Raw genomic sequence first — 20,757 nt, 5'->3', positions numbered from 1 at the left:
CTTCCCCTACATCAGTGGCTCCCAACCTTGTTTTGGCCACGCCCCACCTAAGCACCTCTAAAATCCTGATGCCTATCCTATGTAATCACTTCCCCAGCTCACTCTCTTCTGTAGCCCTACCATTTCCTTGTACGACAGCTAGTAAATAAGGCCTTTGGAGGCAGAAATTATTTAAAGTTTGCAGCACACCCATACCGTCCCCCTGCAGTGCCAAGCACAGCTCCTTACAGAGAATACGCAATCAAAACAGAAAATATTTGTCATAGCTAAAGGTGTATATTTTGGTCTCTCTAAACCCTGACTTGTAGTTAACAAAATATCTGGGATATTTTTTCTATAGAGATGAGGGGATAGAATCGAACCTGCAACCTTTGGTATATGAAATGATATTCCAACCAACTGAGCCACACTGGCCGGCTCCAGGGAACTATTTCTTAAAAGCTAATTAGGTAGATTTTTTTTTTTAAAATTATTACTCCAAAATCTAGTTAAGTGTTTAAATATTTTTAAATACGTTTTTAAAAATAGTTGTAAAGGCTTAGACAGACAGAATAAAAACCCACTTCAGTGGAGCTTGAGATGGTACAGAAAGGGGTAAATTTTATTTATCAATCAAAGACCTTTAAAAAGAGCAGCTTCATAGAAGAAAACAAAAACGTAGATAGAAAAGATATACTCCAAGTGCTTCCTAGAAAGGGTTCTATAAACTGTGAACACTACTCCTAGACGCTTCTTAAAAAGACACAAATATTCCGAGTTCCAGGTCGCCTCAGGCCTTGATATTCAGGTGTCCCAGACGTCCAGGCGCCCTAAGCCACCGCTCAGGGCCAAGTTCCCGAGGCGCGTTTATCCTGACTGACTCCGAGGTGTGCTAGGAGGAAGTGCGCCCACAGAAACCTGTGTCGCCAGCTGAGGTGCAGGGGACAGAAAAGACAGGCCACTTTTCTCCATTTCCCCTTCCCCACGCCTTTGCCTCATCAATAGAAACACCCTGCACGGAGCACCCAGCTTCCTGGAGGAGGATCCGGGGAACCAGCACACGCAGGCAGATCGAGACCATGTGGCTGCAGAGAAAACTATGGTCGCTGATGCGTCATCATCAGGCACTTGTGCTCCAGGAAACACGGCAGTGGTCTCATGACACCCCACCAAGGCCGCTCCGCCAGGCCCACAGCGCTCATGCCGACACCGAGGAAGGTCCTCTTAGGAGGGCTCGGGCCTATGACCTTATTCATGATTCATGTGTAACAGAACCGTCCACCGGGGGCCACTCAACACTAGTTCAAGTGCACATTCCACGCCGTGGCAGAGCACCGCGTCCAGCGCTACTGCTGAAGCAGGCTTCGCGAGATCAGCATCCTCATCACTTCGTTGCTGCCTGGAAGAGGGAGGAGTAAGAATGAAGCAGTGAGTGGCAGCCAAGTGTGCCTGAGAACTCGGCAGCGTCTGACCAGGGTGTGCACGCCTCGCTCAGGGTAGGCATGATGCAAACGACGATGGTTGCTTTTATCCCGGCAGGGGACCAAATTGCCACAGACTTCTCTCCAAAGTACAGAGAAAGGTCAGAAAGTGAGGAATAAATTTACTTTTACAAAGACGTCTCCTGCCCTGGCCGGCGGGGCTCGGTTGGGCATCATCCCGTGAACTGAAGGGGTTGCTGGTTTGATTCCAGGCCAGGGATGTGCCCAGGTTGTGGGCTCTGTCCCCAGTAGGGGGCATGGAGGAAGCGGCTGATGAATGTTCTCTCTCCCTCTCCCTTCCTCTCTCTATAAAAATCAATAAACTATTCTTTAAATAAATAAACCTCTCCTGATGGTAAAGTGCTTATATTAGGTAAAAGAAGAAGAAATGGTGTATATGTAGTATAATTCTATTTTTTTTTAATGTACCTAAAGAAGCATAGAAAAAGACCAAAGGAGATATTTTTTGGACTTACACATGAAAGGAGTCCAAATTATTAATTCTGGATGTGGAAACATAACTGATTTTTTTTTTTTACTTATCTTATATTTTATACATTTTCAACAATAAATACACAAATTTATTTGGTAATCAGAACACTCAATTTTAAAAGGACAAACATTTTCCCTGACACGGGAGGGATGTGTGTGGCAATGGCTTGCTTCATTTTTACAATGGCTTTTAATGCAAAGAGAAATAGGAACCTCTATGAGGGATGAGATCATACATCTCAAATAAAATCAAGTCTAAAATTCCTGATTTATCCAATAACAAAGTCCACGATAGATAAAGGGATAAAGATCAGTGCCGGGTTTTTCCCCGAGTGGATGACGTGCGGCCTGATACAAAAGTGCCTGGCTTTTCCCACTTACTCTGAGGGGGTAAAGGCTGGGTGAAATCGAGGTAAAGTTTCCTACACTCATAACGCTGGGTGAGAAAGTGACGGCGGGAGTGGAGGAGACTGACTCATGTGAGCACTAGAATTGAGCGCACAAACACACTAGTATTTGGGGATGAGGCGTGAGAGTGTGGCTCTCAGAAAAGCAGCAGCAGCCCCCCTTGGAAACTTGCTACAGATGCAAACTCTCTGGCCACCCAAGATCCTGAGACAGGAACTCGGGTGGGGCCCAGCCGCCTGTTCTCACAAGCCCTCCAGGCGACTCTCAGGCGTGCTCAGGTCTGAGAAGGTGGCTTGGCGGGGCAGGAGAGCCCGTGCTCAGAGGCCCATGAAAGCAGCCCCACATTCTTCCACTGAAAGTCGCTTAGATAAGCCGCTGCCCGTCGGCTGTCCCTGCCGTGTAACAACCCCGGACACCTGCACCAGCTGGAGCAACAGTGAAGGGATTTCAAGGCGTGTGCACTGGTGTGGAGAGTGAAGGCCAACAGCTTACAGTGTAAGCCAGGGGTCCTCAAACTTTTTAAACAGGGGGCCAGTTCACTGTCCCTCAGACCGTTGGAGGGCCGGACTATAGTTTAAAAAAAAACTATGAACAAATTCCTATGCACACTGCACATATCTTATTTTGAAGTAAAAAAACAAAACGGGAACAAATACAATATTTGTATTTGCATGTGGCTCGCGGGCCGTAGTTTGAGGACCCCTGGTGTAAGCCTTACACAATTCCCACCCGAATGTGTGATTTCCAAGAAGCTGCCCATACACTCATGACTATTTCACTGGAAAGTGCAGTAGCAATATTGACAGAAATGTCCTTTAGACCATCTGGCTGATCACCAGTTGGAAAGGCAGTGGGTGGTCACACTGGCTCCCATTTGACCTTTCAATCACTGTACAGAAGTCTAGGGATTCCTGAGGACCAAGTACTTCCTTTACCACAGTCAAGAATAGTCGCTGCTAGAGTTTTCAACATGTTGTCTCATGTATCACCTCAGGTTAAGTCTTCTCTAAAATTTACAAAGAAAAAGACGAGAAGAGAAGCGACTCCCAGGCTGGGGCCCTCTGGGGGCAGCACAGGCCCTCCTGGAGCAGGGCAGGAGGCGGCAGGCAGGAAGATGCCGCCGACGGGGCCTGGCTGGTGATCCTGTGAGTGCCCTGGAGGGAGAGAACCGCCGCTAGGGGCTTTACCTTCCAGGATCTGATGGACCCTGCAGTCCCGCATGTACTGCTGGACGGCATAGTCCTTCAGGTAGCCGTAGCCTCCGTGCATCTGCAAGGCCTGGTTGCAGATCTGCAGGGGGACACAGATTAGGCATCTTTACTTCAGGAAGCCGGAACCAGTGGCTTCTCTCTCCACCCTCACCCGCAATCTGCTGCGAACTAATGTTACAAAGAACCACCTCCAGATAACCAGCCACGCAGGAAAGGGGCTGCAGCTATGTGGTCAGAGACAAGGGACGTCCACCTGCTGAGCGGGTCAGTCCCCACCCGACAGGCAGAGCAGAGCCCCAGCTTCCTGGCTCGCAGGGAGGAGCCATCTGCAACCACCACGGCTGGGATTCTATGAAGCGAAGGTGCCATCTAGTGGCAACAACACAGCCTCAGTGTGGGATGGCTTTGCCCCTGACATTGTACACACAGCACATCGGAGCAGGAGGCACTGGGCTGCTCTGCACCTTCTTCCGAAGACAGGTCTCATCCAGCACACAACCGAAGGGCAGTGACCGAGTAACCTGTGTGGCGGCCTGGAGCAGCTGAAAAGCCAGCTGGGGCGCCCCTTGCAGGCCGCCTCGAGTTAACTTACATCCTTAAGCCCCAAGGCACCCCTGCAGCATCCCAGGAGCTGACCTAGCAGGTGCCCCTGGTTCACAGGAGAGCCAGAGCGCGCCATCACTTACAGCGAAACATTCGTCTGTAGCGAAGAGCTTGGCCATGGCGCACAGGGCCACCGCATCTTCCCGCTCCTCCTGCAGGGCCACCGCCGCGCTGCGGACCATCAGCCGCGAGGCCACCAGCCTTGTGGCCATATCAGCCAGCTTGAACTGCAGGTACTAGGGCAAGAGGGGAGACGAGAACCAGTCGAGCAGGTGGCTTCCAGCAGCACCTGATCTGGGGCCTCTGTGGGATCTCCAACGAGGCATCTTTCCTGAGTGACTCGCAGTCTCAAGCCTCCTGCCTCTTGCAGAGGAAATGTACTGCCTGGAGTCCAGTCCACTGCACTGGCCCTGCACGGACATTACTGCCTCTGGAAAAAACTACTGATAGACAGAGAGCGCAGGCTCCGGCTAAGACCCGGCAGAATTCCACTCTCTGCCAGAGAACGTGGGCCACAGACCAGGTCTCGGGCTGGGACCCGGCAATTACCTGGTTACTCGCCAGGAGCGCTCCGAACTGCTTCCGGACATTGAGGTGGTCTCGGGTGAGGATGACTGAAGCATGAGCAGCCCCAACAGAGCAAGAAGCTAGGAAGGAATGTGCAGACACTTCGACTCAGCCAGGAGGACAGTGCTGCCCGCCCCAGCCCGCTGCCCTCCCTGCCCTCTCCCTTCGAGGTCTCACCAACATTGATCCTTCCTCCATTCAGGCCTTTCATGGCGATAAGGAAGCCTTGCCCCTCGTTCCCAATTCTGTTGGCCGCAGGGACAGCACAGTCTTCAAAGATGACGGCGCGGGTTGGCTGCGAGTTCCACCCCACCTGGCAACGCACAGTTGCTGGTGTAAAGCTCTTAGCTCAGCGGTTCTCAACCTGTGGGTCGCGACCCCTTTGGTGGTCGAACGACCCTTTCACAGGGATCACCTAAGACCATCCTGCGTATCAGATATTTACATGACGATTCATAACAGTAGCAACATTACAGTTATGAAGTAGCAACGAAAATAATTTTATGGTTGGGTCACAACATGAGGAACTGTATTTAAAGGGCCAGAAGGTTGAGAACCACTGTCTTAGCTGCACAATGTTTTAAATATGCCAAGTCCAAGCACGTGCTGGCAGGACAGAGGGCCACGGAGCGGGGAGCGGGGGGGGGGGAGGGCAAAGGTCAGCGGCTCGGGTCCCGAGAAGTCTATTTAGGGGCTATCTCATTACCTGACTTCTCCCCAAAGGTCCTACTAACCGTAACAGTACATATCGCAGGTACATGACTGTGCCAGTCATCTGGCCTAACAAATCTGAATGGGCCTCACCCTAATTACCAGCCACAGTTACATAATTACAGCTACACTATTCATGGCGTGGCGATGAGCTTTCTTAATCCTAGCAATGTCTTCTCAAAGCACCATGGGAATACTCTCTCTGTGAGCATGGCTGAAATACCCACAGTCATCTCTAATGAGTTAGGCTTCATTTTTACGTGAAGAAGAAAAGTGACCCATCTACATCATTCCCGAGACTTCTAGTCAACTCCAGGTCTTCCATACGTATATATTCTTGGGATAACAGAAGCCAGGTAAGAAACACAGGCCACAGTGGCAAGAGGAGAGATGACAGGGAAAGCGCTCACACTGAAGCAACAGGCAGCTGTGGACTGACAGGCAAACTGCCACTTTCACCAGTGGCCTAGAGTTTTGTTGACGGTGCCTTATTCTATTTTATATGTCCCCGTCAAAACTCTACTAGAAGCAACTGCCTCCAAGGCAAGCTGGAAAACATGAGAAGCTACTTCGTCAAACAGAGCGGAGCGTGCTCTGGCAGGGGCGTCTCAGAGCTTGACTCGCTTCTTGTCAACAGGCACTTACCTTTTTTTCCTTCTTGCCGAAGCTGAGGCCAGGGGTCCCCTTCTCAACCACTATGCACGAGATGCCTTTGGGGCCTGGTCCTCCCGTTCGGCACATGACCACATAGATGTCCGACTCCCCTCCACCACTGATGAAGGCCTGTGGGGTGGCAGGGGGTGTGCACAGGTATCAAGGACGCCTGGGTTCTCAGAGCCCGCCATCTGGGAAAACACCTGGGGGCCTCCCGACCACAGGACATGAAGACAAGCATGTCAAACTCGTGGCTAGTGGGCCGCAGGCCTCGTTTAATGCGGCCCGCCGGCCACGAGTTTGACATACTTGCGCTAAGAGGTACAATGGCACAGATATAAGAAGGGGCAAAAAAGACACTGCACTGACTGGGAAAGCAGGGATCCAGCTGATGAGGCTGTAAGAAGCACAGACAAAAATGAATGAAATGACCTGGAACCAGACCAGAAGAGACAGAAACGGGGAAGGCGAATAAAGGGAAGCGGGTCAGAGGCTCTCTTCCCAACGTGAAAATCCTACGGGAGTATCAACTGGCAGACAGCAAGGATCCAGGCGCTGTCAGCAAGAAGATGGGAACAATCTCAAGTGGTTCTGGGAGGAGAGCATGCTGGTACCTTGGAGCCATTGAGGACGTAATGATCTCCTTGCCGTTTAGCTGAGGTCAAAAGGGAGGCAGCATCGCTCCCACTTCCTAAGGCAGGGACCGGAGAGAAAGCAGAGGGTGGCGCGGAGAAAGTCAGTGAAGGGAAGGGAGCTCCAGCTTGTTTCCATCTCCTAGGAAACCTTCCCATATAAACAAACTTAGAGTTTGGTCCTTTAAAATCCAGATGGCCGAAGGAACTCTCTGTGCTGGGTAAAAACTGCATATACAATCAGACTGTGTCCATCTTCATCTCACTAGCTTACAGTGAGCCTCCCAGAACAGCGGTCGCCAACCTTTCAGACCTCACGGACCACCAGTGGTCCTCGGACCACCGGTTGGCGACCACCGTCCTAGAAGGAGCCTGGAGAAACTGTGCCCTCGAGGCTTCTTAGTCTGTAACATCAAGTCATGACAATCTGTTCCTCTTAGCAAATACCGGGTTCTGTGTATCAATGGGCTAAGGCAGTGGTCGGCAAACTCATTAGTCAACAGAGCCAAATATCAACAGTACGACAATTGAAATTTCTTTTGAGAGCCAAATTTTTTAAACTTAAACTATATAGGTTGGTACATTTTTATTAACTTTACTCCTAAGGCTTAGGAAGAGCCACACTCAAGGGGCCAAAGAGCCGCATGTGGCTCGCGAGCCGCAGTTTGCCGACCACGGGGAGTGCTCAGTGACCGTACTTGAGTGCCATCTCACCTGTAGACTGGCAAACCCACCTGGCTCAGTGAGGCAGTAGGAAGCAAACTTCTCCATGGTGCAGAGTGGTGGGCAAAACCGGTGCCTCTGTTCCTCATTGCCAAAGGTATCGATCATCCAGACACACATGCTGACAGGCACAGCGAGAAGGGAAGACATTCACAGAGATAAAGATGAAAAAGGAAATGGGAGGGGGCAGGGGAGGGGAAAAGGGAACAAAGGCAGGAAGGGAGACAGAAGCAGAAGAGAGAGTGAGAAGGGAAAAGTCACAATTGAGGCAATTCGACTTTAATGGAAAGGCCTGGATTAGGAACCTATTCCTGGAACTCGCCTCGCCCAGAGACAACCAAGGCTAAGTATTTCTCGCTTGGATGTTCACGCTGCTTCTAATTAGGCTAACGGAGCTCCCTAGACTTCACAGAGCTTTCTGTACTTTCCCAGAGTCCTGCAGGTTTCCTCTGGGGGTGAGGAACAGGGGAGCAGGGCCCTGATGGGTGTGTGGCCCCTCTCCACCTAGGCCGTGGGGGAAGGCAGGAGGCCCGACTCTCTGAGAACATACAAGATAACAGACGAGAGGCCAGCAGGCAGCAGCAGACCTCCTGCGAAAGAAGAACTTTCACAGTCTGGTTCTGAAAAGATAAACCTTTTCCCTGTTTATCGGAAACTTCCTAGTCAACCAGGGTGAGACCTCGCTGTGCTTTTCAGGGGCGGCACTCACTTGTGGATGCTGATGTAGGCGGTGGTGCTGGTGCAGCCCGTCGCCAAGGCTTCAAAGATGACAGAGGCATCGAGCCGAGACAGTCCAGACCCACCAACGTCCGTGCGTACGTAGACCCCACCAAAGCCTAGCTGGGCTGCCTTCCGCATCATGTCCACGGGGAACAGTTCCTGTGTACGAGAGAGAGGGGGTCCGCAGGGAGTGAGCCACGGGTGGACTTTTCTTTAGAGGGCTCGCTGAGGGGTTGAGATGTTTGAGTCTGGGGGATTCTCTCCACTTAGTATGCCCATCTGTCATCTCCGCAGGGGTATCAGCTAAAATGCCTTCTGGGAGAACCGGTTTCCCAGCGTTAACATTTCTTTCATTATCTACAGCTGCCTTGGTTTTAGAAGTGGTCTGAATCTTTGCACAGTGTAAACTGAACAAAACAAAACAGGTATCTGCAAGAGGAGGAGGGTGCCTCGAGGAAAGGAATCACGTCGTTACCAGCACTCACACGCATAGGTGGAGATTAAACCCCTAACACTTAGGACTACAAGCAGAGGAAGAAAAGGCAATTGTTGGAACATCGGGCCACAAGGAAAACTCCTACCTTCTGGTCCCACTCTGCCATATGGGGAGCCATCTCCCGGGCTGCAAAGTCAAAGGCCACTTTCTGATATCCTTTCTGTTCTTCATTTAGTCCGATGGAAGCTGTGGGCAAGATGGCACGCATGCAGTTCCAGAACAGGGGTCCGGGAAGAGGACCGCTAACAAGGGTCACCAGGAAGGTGGGACGGTGGACTTGCTACAGCATTTCCCATACACAGTCCTTCCCTTAACGCCCAAAGACAGACCTCACCCACCATCAACCAGTTCTGTTGGTGTAGTGTCACCTTTCTCCTTCTTCCTTTACTCCCAAGTGGATCAGCTGACTTTATTTACCTACCAGTTTATTCTTTCAATACTCTTATCTCTTCCTCCTCATAAATTCCACATCCTATATAATAAAAGGCTAATATGCAAATTGACTGAATGGCGGAATGACCGGTTGCTATGATGCACACTGATCACCAGGGGGCAGACGCTCAATGCAGGAGCTGCCCCCTGGTGGTCAGTGTGCTCCCACAGGGGGCGTGCCGCTCAGCCAGAAGCCAGGCTCACAGTTGGTGAGCTCGGCGGTGGTGGTGGGAGCCTCTCCCGTCTCCAAGGGCTCCTGGACTGCGAGAGGGTGCAGGCCGAGCTGAGGGACCCCCGTGAGTGCACAAATTTTGTGCACCAGGCCTCAAGTTGAAATAATAATAAACACACACTGACCCTCAAATCACGGCAAACATATTTTTCCTTTAGTATGTCCTACCTGTTCTGTGTTAGTGTCCTGGGAAAACCCTGCCCTATCTATGTATGCTGGTACCTGTCCATCGCTGTCCATCTGTACCAACATTCACTTTAAAAGATCAATTGGGAAAGAAAAAGATGTATACTTTGGCTAACGTTGCAAATTAGGACAAGGTCGCTCACTGAGAAGTGTTGATGGAAGCGTTTCAGTGCTGAAAGCATGGCTAAGGCCTTATTAAATCTGTGTTCACCCATGGACTGGGGATTCTCAGAACACTCTCTATCCTATCGGTGCTGTGACTGAGTAACTCCTTCACTTCTAGCTCTAAGATACTTAGAAGCTAAGGACAATGAATAACTGAGCAGCACCAATGGGAGAAGTTTCTGAAGAGCTTAAACACCACGTGGAAGACTGCACCCCGTGTAGTGCATCAGGGGTGGTGCCCTCCGGGAGGAAGATAGCTGCGTCTGCCTGCTTAAAACAGCGACTATTCCATTTACAATATCATTACAAGTTTTTCTTAGCCCGTCAGTTCCCCTCATGACATGAACATTATGTATTTTTCACAACTTTTTAGAAAACTGCACTGAGAGAGAGAGAGAGAGAGAGAGAGAGGAGTGACTTGGAAAGCAGAGCTTGTAAGTCAACCAGCTAGTGAAGTAAGATCTAAAATACGTTTCCTGTTTGGCAAGGTAGTGCAGACTTTAAAATTAAACTGACTTCAGCGCCGCCCTAGCCGGTTTGACTCAGTGGATAGAGCGTCAGCCTGCGGACGGAAGGGCTCCAGGTTGGATTCCAGTCAAGGACATGTACCTAGGTTGCAGGCTCCTGGTAGGGGCCGGTGCAGGAGGCAACCAATCGATGTGTTTCAAACACGTCGATGCTTCTGTCTTTCCCACTCTCTCCCACTCTCTCTAAAAACAAATGGAAAAATAACCTCAGGTGAGGATTAACAAAAACAAACAACATACTTCAGTACCTAACACCAACGCACAGCCCTTCCGGCAGGGAGCATGTGCCGGTGGCAGAGTTCCTCTGGGGCAGTGCTGGGCACCTCCCGTGTGCGGCAGGGGGAAGCCGTCTGTCTGTCCCACGACTCTCGTTAAAAGGGAAACTCAGAAATGAGTCACTGTGAGGATTAAGGATTCGGCAGCCTTGAGAAGCCGGGAGCAGAAACCTATGGTAGGTATTTCCCGCAGGAACAGCCTTAGGGATAAAATCATGAATTCCCAACTGGGAGTCGGGCCACTTATGTGCACAGTCCTGCAGAAATGCCCTGAAGGTATTGCTCAAAGACCATTCCCCAAAGAGGATTTGCAGACTGTCTACTGGGGACAGTGCTGGGGTCACCAAGGTGAATATGGACCGCTCACACATAAATGGTAGCAGTGCAAGCATCTCACTAGGTAAGAGACGTGCTACGGAATTTCGGTCCCAGCAAGGGCTCCATAAATGTTTACAGTCATTATTATTTGACAGAGTAAAACAAGTAGTTCGAGGAAAAACTAGATTTAAATGACAAGCTAAGTAAAAAATAGGGAACAGGTGTATGCAAGTTGTATGTATAAGTAAATACAACATAGTCACATTTTTTAAGATGACCAAACAGTCAATGTTAGCTAAAGGGATGCTAACGAAAGGAGAGCATTACTTGAAGGGGGAAAAAAAGTGGAAAAAGTCAATTAAAAAGCCAATTTCACACACGAAAGCATGGTTACTAGTGAAAAAGACCTACGGTCCCAGAAAACACACCATAAAAACAAACACCTGGTGATGTTGGCTGGAGTTACTGGCAGAGTTCAAGAAGCCAGCACACACACACACACACACACACACACACACGCACACACGCACACACGCACGCACACATACACACACATGCTAAAATGGTAAAGACAAGTGGAAAAAGAGTCCAGTTGAGACAAGGAAAGCCTTCACTGTACAGCAACTGAAGTACAATAAGTAAGGGGTGAAAACACACAAAGAAAAGCTCCCAATAATAGGAATCTTTAAATGCATCCACAGTACAGAATCAATATCCTATTCGAGAATCTTGGTGTCCAAGGAATCTTGCCGTGGGAAGGTCCAGCACCGGACAAGGAATTGGTCATGTGTGCTCTGGTTCTGAGCACCGGACAAGGAATGGGTCATGTGCGCTCTGGTTCTGAAATGATTAACCCTGCAACGCCCGTAAGTCCGGTGCAGCTCGGACCTCAGCTATCACAGTGTGAAACGAGGGGCTCCACTAGGCACGAAATAAATTTCCTCGCGTGTAAAATGATAGTATCTGCCAAAGGAGGACACTTTAGATAAAGGCGTAATATATACTGAAATATCATAAACCAGCTTTCTTAAAAATCATTTTTCACATTAAAATATGCAATGAAACAATGAGAAATGTTTGTTCGCTTCCATGAATTTGATATTTTAACATGCAGGACGATCTATGGAAGGGGCAACGTCCTCTTATTTTACCATTAAAAAAAGACGATTTCCTTTAAGAATGTGGAAAAGCGCCTCATTGGCTGAAGTTATACCACAAGATTCTGGAAATCTCCAGAACTGATATTTAAACAAATATTTACCTACTTGTTGACAGAACTACTCCCTGTCTGCTCTGGCAAGGAGTTAATCCTGTTTAACAGTGGTTCTCAACCTTGGCTGCACATTAGAATCACCTGGGAATCTTTTTTTAAAAATATATATTTTATTGATTTTTTACAGAGAGGAAGGGAGAGGGATAGTTAGAAACATCGATGAGAGAGAAACATCGATCAGCTGCCTCCTGCACACTCCCCACTGGGGATGTGCCCACAACCAAGGTACATGCCCTTGACCAGAATAGAACCTGGGACCCTTGAGTCCCCACTATCCACTGAGCCAAACCAGTAACCAGTTAGGGCTCACCTGGGAATCTTTTTAAAATCCTGATTTCTGGGCCTCATCCTCCGGAAATTCTGTTTCTTGGTTACTAATGTTGTGGCCCCACCCCATAACAAAGAAACAGAATTTCCGGAGGATGAGGCCCAGAAATCAGGATTTTAAAAAGATTCCCAGGTGACTCTAATGTGCAGCCAAGGTTGAGAACCACTGCTGTTTAACAAGTTCCAGTGCTGACCAGGGCAGCACCTTGTGAAGGTGGTTTAGGACATTGAGAGGTAAACAGCCTCCTAGTCCTTAGTGCAGCGGTTCTCAACCTGTGGGTCGCGACCCTTTGGGGGTCGAACGACCCTTTCACAGGGGTCGCCTAAGACCATCGGAAAACACATATATAATCACATATTGTTTTTGTGATGAATCGCTATGCTTTAATTATGTTCCATTTGTAACAATGAAATTGGGGGTCACCACAACATGAGGAACTGTATTAAGGGGTCGCGGCATTAGGAAGGTTGAGAACCACTGGTCTAAGGGATTCGCAGACTCTCCTGCTGTAAAGAAAAGCGTCATTTATTTAAAATTTTAAAACGTATGTTTCCGAGGGAAAAAAGTGGTGATGGGTGCTGCTGCCAGCCTGGCTCCTCACCCTCCTGTTATTCACACCTACGCTACCTGCCTGACCCCTGAAGACACTCAGTTCCGTAAGCTCTGGTCGTTTCCCACTTGCAATACTCCCTTTTCTTTTAGGAATGTCGACAGTAAAAGTGTTTGCTAGCTACCGATGTCAAGGTATAAAGTCTGATTAGCAAATCTTGCATTACCTAGAGCTCTTGTCCCTCTATTGCCACCAGCACCAGGCTTTTTACCTTCTTACTGCCTTTATGACCTGTTGTTCCGATTTAAAAACAAAAAACAAACACCACCACCACCACCAAAGTCACGGGTTGCGGCACCTGTCTAAGCACCCACTCCTTTTCTAAACGCAGGGCTGGTAACAGAGCTGTGAGGGTAAATGTAAGGCCCTGAGCTATTGCACTTATTTCCTAAGTCAACTTAGGAAACATATCAAGGGGCTGATGATAGACACCAAGTTTAAGGAAGGTCTGCACAACCAAGGAACGGCGTTAGCAGCGCGGAGTGAGCTGTATTCGCTACAAAGGACAGTGGGGCCTTGACTTACGAGTGTCCCAACTAACGAGTTTTTTGAGTTGATAGAGTAATTGGAGTTAACGAATTAAACGCATAAGTCAAGACCCCACTGTCCTTTCATAGCTCCATCTAGCGTCAGAGGACCCCGCGTGGTAGGAAGACACTGTCAGCCAAGAATCTGCAAGTGCCTCCGGAGCAGAGCAGCGATTTTCAACCTTTTTCATCTCATGGCACATAAACTAATTGCTAAAACTCTGCCGCACTCCATATATATATATGTATAATCTCAAAAAAAAGGTATAGTTTGGATCCATTCACACCGTCGGCTACTGCTGTGTCGGCTGTTACCACTTCTTTGTCTGCAATCTAAGGAGAAAGAGGTCAATGTCCGTGACTAAGCAGCCCGGGTCCTGCATGTTTTAGACATTCCGGTGGAAAATCGCTGCTCCGGGCGGTGGGGAGGGCGGCGGAAAGGACGGGGCTCAGGAGCCGTGAGGCCTGGACCACATGGTTCGGAGCCGGCTCCGCCACCATATCTGCCCGAGGGGGGTGGGGGGTGCGGGAGAGGTAGCAGGCGAGGCCGAGGGGCGCAACAGGCTGACGGAGGTCCGAGAGCGCAAAGTCCGCTCGGGGGCCACCCAGGTGGATCGGACAGGGTGACCGCCATGGGTGACAGGCGGCAGGTGGCGCCGACCTCCCGGGGCAACAGCGCGCTCCGCGGGCGCGGAGACCACGGCCCCAGCCCGGGCCCCGGACACCTGTTCCCCAGGGGGAGCCTTACGGTCGATGCAGGAGACCAGGCTCCGGTGGCCGCGCTCGGCGGGAGCCCGGGCGCCGCCGCGAGGGCAGCAGAGCCGCGCTCCGAGTCTCAGGCCGCTGCTCCGCCACATCGCTCCGCTCCCAGCTCCGGCCAGGGCCCGAGAGCTCCTGACCTAGGCCGGCCCTCGCCGCCCAACCCCGCGGCGGCAGCCCCATTCCCGGCTACGGCCCTGCCCCGCACGCTGGGGAGCCGTGGTGCACTCTGGGAGTTGTAGTGCACTCTGGGAGCAGCCGCTCTCCCGGCGGCCCCATGCGATCTTGCGATCTGGGTTCAGGCGGGTCTGCGTCAGGAGCAGGAACTACAACTCCCAGAGATCCCTGCGGCCTGGGGGTCGGAAGGATGCGCGTTGAAAGGCTTGTCTGCGGAGTAGTGTGTTGGGTTCTAGAGAGAGTGGCGAACGAATGAGCAAGTTGTCGGAGGAAAGTCGGAGAAAGTTTAGGGGTTAGGTTAAGCGAGATGGAAAATGGGGGTGTAGATAATTGGAGAAGGATTTGAGGGGTGGGAACCCAGTCTGTGTTCTTGGATAAAGAGCCTCAGGGCTGAAACCCCCTTTCAGTTTCGTTGTCTCCATCTGGCTCGGCGCACGTCTCTGGGGGCAAGTGCTGAGCTGCCTCTTGTGTCTCGTAGATTCCAGAATCTTCCGCTCTTGAGCCCGGTGCAGGGAGACCATGCCGAGACCCAGGAAGCGGCTGCATGGGACTGCTGGGCAAGGTGAGCTTGCACCCGGGCTGCAAAAAGGCAGCCTCCCAGAGAACGTTTCTAGGGTGTTGAATACTGTGCACTTCCCCTTCCTGCTTGTGGGGAGAGTCCTCTGTGGTCCTCCGCCTTCTCTACTCCCTGCCAGGCTGATACCCAGAGCCCCTCCGCTTGTTTGTTCATTCAAGCAGTAGCTGTTCGGTAAGCACACAAAATATCTGCGATACAGAGTGGCATGTACCGAGGTCAGTAATGTAGTTCCTGCCCTGGCCAGTGCGGCTCAGTTGGTTGGAGCATCACCCGTACGTACACTGCAAGGTCGCAGGTTTGATTGAGTCTTGGCAGTAACCAGTCTGGGGTGGGGGGTGGGGTTGGGGATGACAGGTGAGGTGGGTGGTGGGGATGGAATGCCTGTGGGAGGCAACCCATGGATGTTTCCCTCCCTCCCTTCCTCTCTCTCAAAATCAATGAAAAGATAACCTCCGTGAGAGTTTAAAGAAAAAAAGAATATAGTTCCTGCTCTCAGAGAATGCGGACAAGTGAAAGGGTCCAGGAAACTGTATGGCTAGGTGTGAGAGCAGGGAGGAATCACCAGGAAGTCCTTGAGAAGGAAGTGGAATTTGAGACTAGCCTTAAAGCATGGGAAGGCTTTCCACAGGCGGAGAAAACAAGGTGTCCTTTTTATGTTCGCAAGGATAAGTGGCATTCTGAGTAGATGAACAGCAGGAACAGAACAAGGTAGAGAAGGTACCTCTGTGGGGAATGGCAGCGTTATTTACCAACACATGGGTGTTTAGTGTGGCCCTTAAAGGGACCACTAGGAACCCGGCTAGGAATGCTCAGGGCATTAGATATCCATAAGTGGTATTTTGTGATGACTGACAGGAGGAGCTTTGACTTGATCCAGAGGCTGTGAATCGAGTGTCATAAAGTGTGGATTCAGAAAGCCCAGAGTGATTACTGGTTATGTAATCTGGGCTCTATTTTCCAGATGCATAAATCATCCCATAGAATACATAGATGAACTGAGTTACCATTAGGGTAACAGAGCTCAGGGTTTGTCATGTAGGAAGAATGGCACAACTGCTAGCTCCTGAGGGCCTATGTTCCAGGCACATTTTCTCTAATTCTCTCAGGATGGAATCCAGTCTTTATCACGTCTACAAAGTCCTGAATGAGTTTTTTCCTCCAACTTCTGTTGAAACCTTCAGGGAGCAAAAAAGATCAGGCCACAAAAGCACACTGATGGAGCAGGAAAGAAGGATGAGATGATGATAATTATTGCTAATGTTTATTATAATGCCAGGCACTGTCTAAGGCCATTGTTTCTATTATTTTTCAAAACAAGTCCATGGAGTAGGGGCTTACTTTTCCTCATTGGAGAGGATAGCTTCAGCAAAGACAGAGAGTGAGGAAGGGAAGGAAAAACACTGATTCACAAGGGGTGGGGAACCTTTTTCTGTCAAGGGCCATTTGGATATTTAGAACATCATTCGCAGGCCATACAAAATTACCAACTTGAAAATCAGCCTGCTATGTTTGTTCAAACATTGAATTAACTCACCCCTAATGCCTTGGCAGGGCCAGACCTAATGATTTCTCAGGCCTTATGTGGCCCAAAGGCCGGATGTTCCCCACCCCTGACTTAAGTAATGTATGCCCAAGTACTCTGCTAGGACCCTTCATTTTAAACCACAACCATGGAAGGTATTCTTACCCCCATTGAATGGATGTTCCAAAGATATCCTGTGAGGTAGGCATTCTTCTTCCATGTTTGTAGACAAGAAATACGTTCAGTAGTTGAGCTGCCACTGCTGCTAACTGAGAGATCCAGGATTTGAATCCGGTCTGACTCCGAAGTCTGTGCTTTCGCCACAATGGAAGCTTATCTCTCAGCAATCATAACAGCTCTCATCTTGCTTCTCCTCTGGCAGACAAGGAGGGACCAGCAGGAAAGCGTACCAAGGCTAAGAACCCTGGTGAGGCACCAGCTACGGTGGAGAAATCCAGCCCTCGGGAGACTTCAGCCCTTAAAAAGTGCGGGAACAATGTGAGCAGCTACTGGCTGATGAAGTCAGAGCCAGAAAGCCGCCTGGAGAAAGGTGTGGATGTGAAGGTGAGATCATGTCCCTGGCTCCAATCCCATCAAGCTATTTGGTTTTGCTTTTTTTAAAATAAGTAGTGAACATGGGATACCACAGGGTTCCACTACCAACTTCCTATTTTTGAAGGGTAGGGAACAGGTAGCAAGGAATAAAATCAGCAGGACTGACTACCGTCCACTGTCTTTTTTGTGAATCCTATGTCTAGGGCAGGGATGGCAAATTTTTTCTGTCAAGGGCCAGACAGCAAATACCTTAGGCGCTCTGGTCTTATAGCTGCTGTTGCAACTCCACTGTCGCAAGAACGTGGCATAGACAGGAAGGTAAACAGATGGTGTGGCTGTGTTCCAGTGAAACTGTACTTACAGAACCGGGCTTAGAGCTAGATCTGGCCTGAAGGCTGTAGTTTGCCAACCCAATTGCCTTTCTCTTGCTACCTGTCAAGCATTATCTCACACTGATCCAGGGAATGAATGTAAAGCAATTTAAAAATAGCCCAGAGGAAACAGATATAGATAACATTTTAATATGTCCAATACAAATAACCAGCAGATTACTTTATGCTCTGGATTATCCATTTAACTAATCCTCTTAGTTAGCAAAGTTAGGTAACACAAAGCTCACTTAATATTCGCCCCATACAGGTGCCTGTCTAGAGCTATTTCCTGGTAAACTGCGTACTCCCACTGTAGCTGGAGCAACCGCAATGTTTGGGAAGGAATGGTCAGCTTCCCTGTGTTCATACCAATGGGCCCAGGATTATTTAACGAATGACTTTCTTTCCTGTCACCTAGTTCAGCATTGAGGATCTCCAAGCCGAGCCCAAGCAGACGACATGCTGGGATGGTGTTCGCAACTATCAGGTAAGCTGAGACCTGGAGCGGGAGGAACGCCTGCCCCCTTCTTAGGCCTTATGCAGAAGCAAAATCTCAGCCAAGGTTGCTTTTCCCCAGAACCCAAACCTAAGAATGTCCTCAAAAATAATCACTCAGATTGCATGCACCTTACAAATGGTGTGCGTTTTAGCCAGCGTCCCAATACAAGTCTGGGTATCTTGGCAAAGGCAAGAACTGAACTGGGGGGATGCACAGACTGGGTGGTTCAGTTGGTTGGAATGTCGCCCCGCACACCAAAAGGTGGATTCGATTTCCAATCGGGGCACATACCTAGGTTGTGGGTAGGATAGCCAGTCAGGGCGTGTACAGGAGGCAACCGATTGATGTTTCTCTCTCTTTGTCTCTCCCTCTCTAAGCATACCCTCTGGGGAGGATTCAGAAAAAATTGAATTTAGGGAAACCACGGTAAAGGAAAACTCACCTAATAAAAGCAGACGAGTTCTGCTAACACTAGCGTTTTCCAGCAGGTGGGGAACATAGTTCTTGTTTCTGCTTCCCTGGGGCAGGCCCGGAACTTCCTGAGAGCCATGAAGCTGGGGCAAGAAGCCTTCTTCTACCACAGTAACTGCAAAGAGCCAGGCATCGCAGGACTTGTGAAGGTGAGTTGTACAGGCTTGGGTCTGCATCCCACCCCCTTCAGGAGCACTTATTCAGGTAGATAGATTCAAAGGGTGAATGCTTCAGTTGGTAGCCAAAAAAGTGTCCTCCCCTCACAGGAACATGGGAAATGCCCTAGCCCTGTCATGTGACCACGACTATGACAAGACAGGCCTTCATCTCAGGTCCCAGACATCTCTCCATTGCTATACCTTCTCTTTTCACTCAAAAACAAGCCTGATGGTAGCTCTTCCGAGGCAGGTGTTATCAGGATATTTTTATTAACCAACAATAACCTTTAATATTTGGTTTTAGAATATACTTTTAAGATTTTTGTTAAGAAGGGGTTGACATCCCGTTTGCCTTAGGCCATGTAAAATTTCCAGACTAGAGGCCCAGTGCATGAAATTCATGCACGGGTAGGGTCCCTAGGCCTGGCCGGCCATCAGGGCCTATCGGGGCCTTTCAGCTGCTGGCCAGGGCCTTCCTTCGTTCTGCGCCACACCCTGGTGGTCAGCGTATGTCATAGTGAGTGATCGAATTCCCAGTTGAACTCTCAAGGGGACACTTTGCATATTAGCCTTTTATATATATAGATATCTGAGCCCCCATTGGCTCTAAAGCAAGGCAGATGGGGTAAGAATGTGCAGGGCCAGAAGTGACAGTTGGACTTGGATGAAAGAATTGCCATGGAGCTGACTACACAGGCAAGTGATTGAAGACTTGGTTTTGGTTTCAGATTGTGAAGGAGGCTTACCCAGACCACACACAGTTTGAGAAAAGCAACCCCCATTATGATCCATCCAGCAAAAAAGACAACCCCAAATGGTCCATGGTAAAGATGATTTTTCCTACTTCACGAGGGGAAGAATGGACAGAGAGGGAAGGAGGAGGCTGGGGGAGGTGTGTGTGTGACAGGTCACAGAGCTCAGCTCTGACTCGGACGGGGCTACCCCGACTTTGGAGAACAGAACACCTGCAAGCAGCTAACACAGCGGACAGAGTCCAGCGGCACGTCCTTCTGTCCCACACACTTGTCGTGCAGGTGGATGTCCAGTTCGTTCGGATGATGAAGCGTTTCATTCCCCTGGCTGAGCTCAGGACCCATCACCAAGCTCACAAAGCCACCGGTGGGCCTTTACAGAACATGGCGCTCTTCACGCTCCAGAGGCTCTCGGTTCAGCCCCTGACCCGAGGTAAGACGGGCCCTGTGCTCGGTCACCCGCATGCCAGAGTGGCGCTGGCAACTCACCTTTGCTAACTGCCCAGCCCTGGGCACAGTACTTACCCTGCGTCTGTCTCCTCACCTGTACTGTCCCTGCGGGAGGAGGCATGTCCTGAGTCGCCCATCACTGTGTATGCAGTGCCCAGCAGTGCGTGCGTGGCAGATAGTAACGCACTCCATAAGTGGGTTTTGAATAACACGAGCGATGCTTAGCTTAGCTTAGCTTCCCCGTTCAAGAGGAGACACAAGACCTAATTCTTCCTTTCTTTTTCCCCTTTTTTGGTAGAGGAGTTCGATTTTATTTTGAGCCTGGAGGAAAAGGAACCAAGTTAGCCGAGATACTTGCTGGAATGGGCAAGACGTTACTCCAAAGACAACAGGGTGTGCGGAGGCTTGCTTGTTAGGTTCATCTGAGGTTGTGTCCATAGGTGGGTTTTCTGTACTTTTCTCAATAAAACACTAATATCAGAGCTGGCAAGTGTTTCTTCTCCAGCAGCACTGGGTGGTGTGATACTCCACTGCAGGTCTTTAACCTGTGGGCTGGCTGTTTACCCCGTGGCAAATGCAGGGCTACCTCTGTCATCTTCTTTCACAAGCAAATACCAGGGTATGGGGCTCTGCCTGTTAATACCCACTGAAATGAACTTTTGTGTTTTTATTTTTTTTGTATATTTTTATTGATTTGAGAGGGAGGGAAGGAGAGATAGAAACATCTATCAGCTGTCTCCTGCATGCCTCTCCCCCCCGCCCCCCCCGCCCCTCCCACCCACTGGGGATCAAGCCTGCAACCCAGGCATGTGCCCTGACAGGGAATCGGACCTGCAACCTCTTGGTGCATGGGAAACCTCTTCTGAGCCACACCAGCCAGGTGAACTCTTTATCGTCTTACACTAGCCTTCCTCAC

General features: G+C 49.9%; 2 protein-coding genes across 12 annotated transcripts; one reads left to right on the top strand and one right to left on the bottom strand.

The window, feature by feature from the left end:
- Window positions 1–578: 578 nt before the first annotated feature.
- Window positions 579–14,624, bottom strand: ACAD8 (acyl-CoA dehydrogenase family member 8). The gene is made up of 11 exons (XM_081114145.1): window positions 14,299–14,624; window positions 8,763–8,863; window positions 8,171–8,340; window positions 7,473–7,582; window positions 6,721–6,797; window positions 6,098–6,235; window positions 4,919–5,054; window positions 4,724–4,821; window positions 4,258–4,410; window positions 3,548–3,650; window positions 579–1,378 (listed from the first exon to the last, which is right to left on the bottom strand). Exons 1-11 carry the CDS (start codon window positions 14,405–14,407, stop codon window positions 1,326–1,328), a joined length of 1,248 nt encoding a protein of 415 aa, XP_080970271.1. The 5' UTR covers window positions 14,408–14,624; the 3' UTR covers window positions 579–1,325.
- On the top strand, window positions 14,173–20,310 carry THYN1 (thymocyte nuclear protein 1; the record flags this gene model as incomplete). 11 transcript variants are annotated; one of them, XM_081114156.1, is made up of 8 exons in its annotated part: window positions 14,659–14,760; window positions 14,965–15,048; window positions 16,968–17,149; window positions 17,930–17,998; window positions 18,538–18,630; window positions 19,368–19,463; window positions 19,674–19,824; window positions 20,140–20,310. In XM_081114156.1, the coding sequence occupies exons 2-8, from the start codon at window positions 15,006–15,008 to the stop codon at window positions 20,184–20,186; spliced, it is 681 nt and encodes a 226-aa protein (XP_080970282.1). In that variant the 5' UTR covers window positions 14,659–14,760; window positions 14,965–15,005. The 11 variants fall into 11 exon arrangements, with proteins under 11 accessions (XP_080970279.1, XP_080970282.1, XP_080970278.1 ...); XM_081114152.1 differs by having other exon boundaries at window positions 14,664–14,778; window positions 18,496–18,630; XM_081114155.1 differs by having other exon boundaries at window positions 14,665–14,778.
- Between the last annotated feature and the right edge of the window lie 447 nt (window positions 20,311–20,757).

This window comes from Myotis nattereri (genome assembly GCF_964212035.1).
Source record: "Myotis nattereri genome assembly, chromosome: 19".
NCBI lineage: Eukaryota > Metazoa > Chordata > Mammalia > Chiroptera > Vespertilionidae > Myotis > Myotis nattereri.
Note: the sequence above shows the minus strand (reverse complement) of the source record. Positions and strands in the feature narration are given on the sequence as shown.

Excerpts from the sequence above, each read along its gene's own strand:
- ACAD8 (XM_081114145.1), bottom strand. The coding sequence starts at position 14,407 with ATGTGGCGGAGCAGCGGCCTGAGACTCGGAGCGCGGCTCTGCTGCCCT. Across the intron at positions 6,236-6,720 it reads ACGTCCTCAATGGCTCCAAG|GCCTTCATCAGTGGTGGAGG; the intron begins GTACCAGCATGC and ends GCCACCCCACAG. Across the intron at positions 4,411-4,723 it reads CGCTCCTGGCGAGTAACCAG|TACCTGCAGTTCAAGCTGGC; the intron begins GTAATTGCCGGG and ends CTCTTGCCCTAG.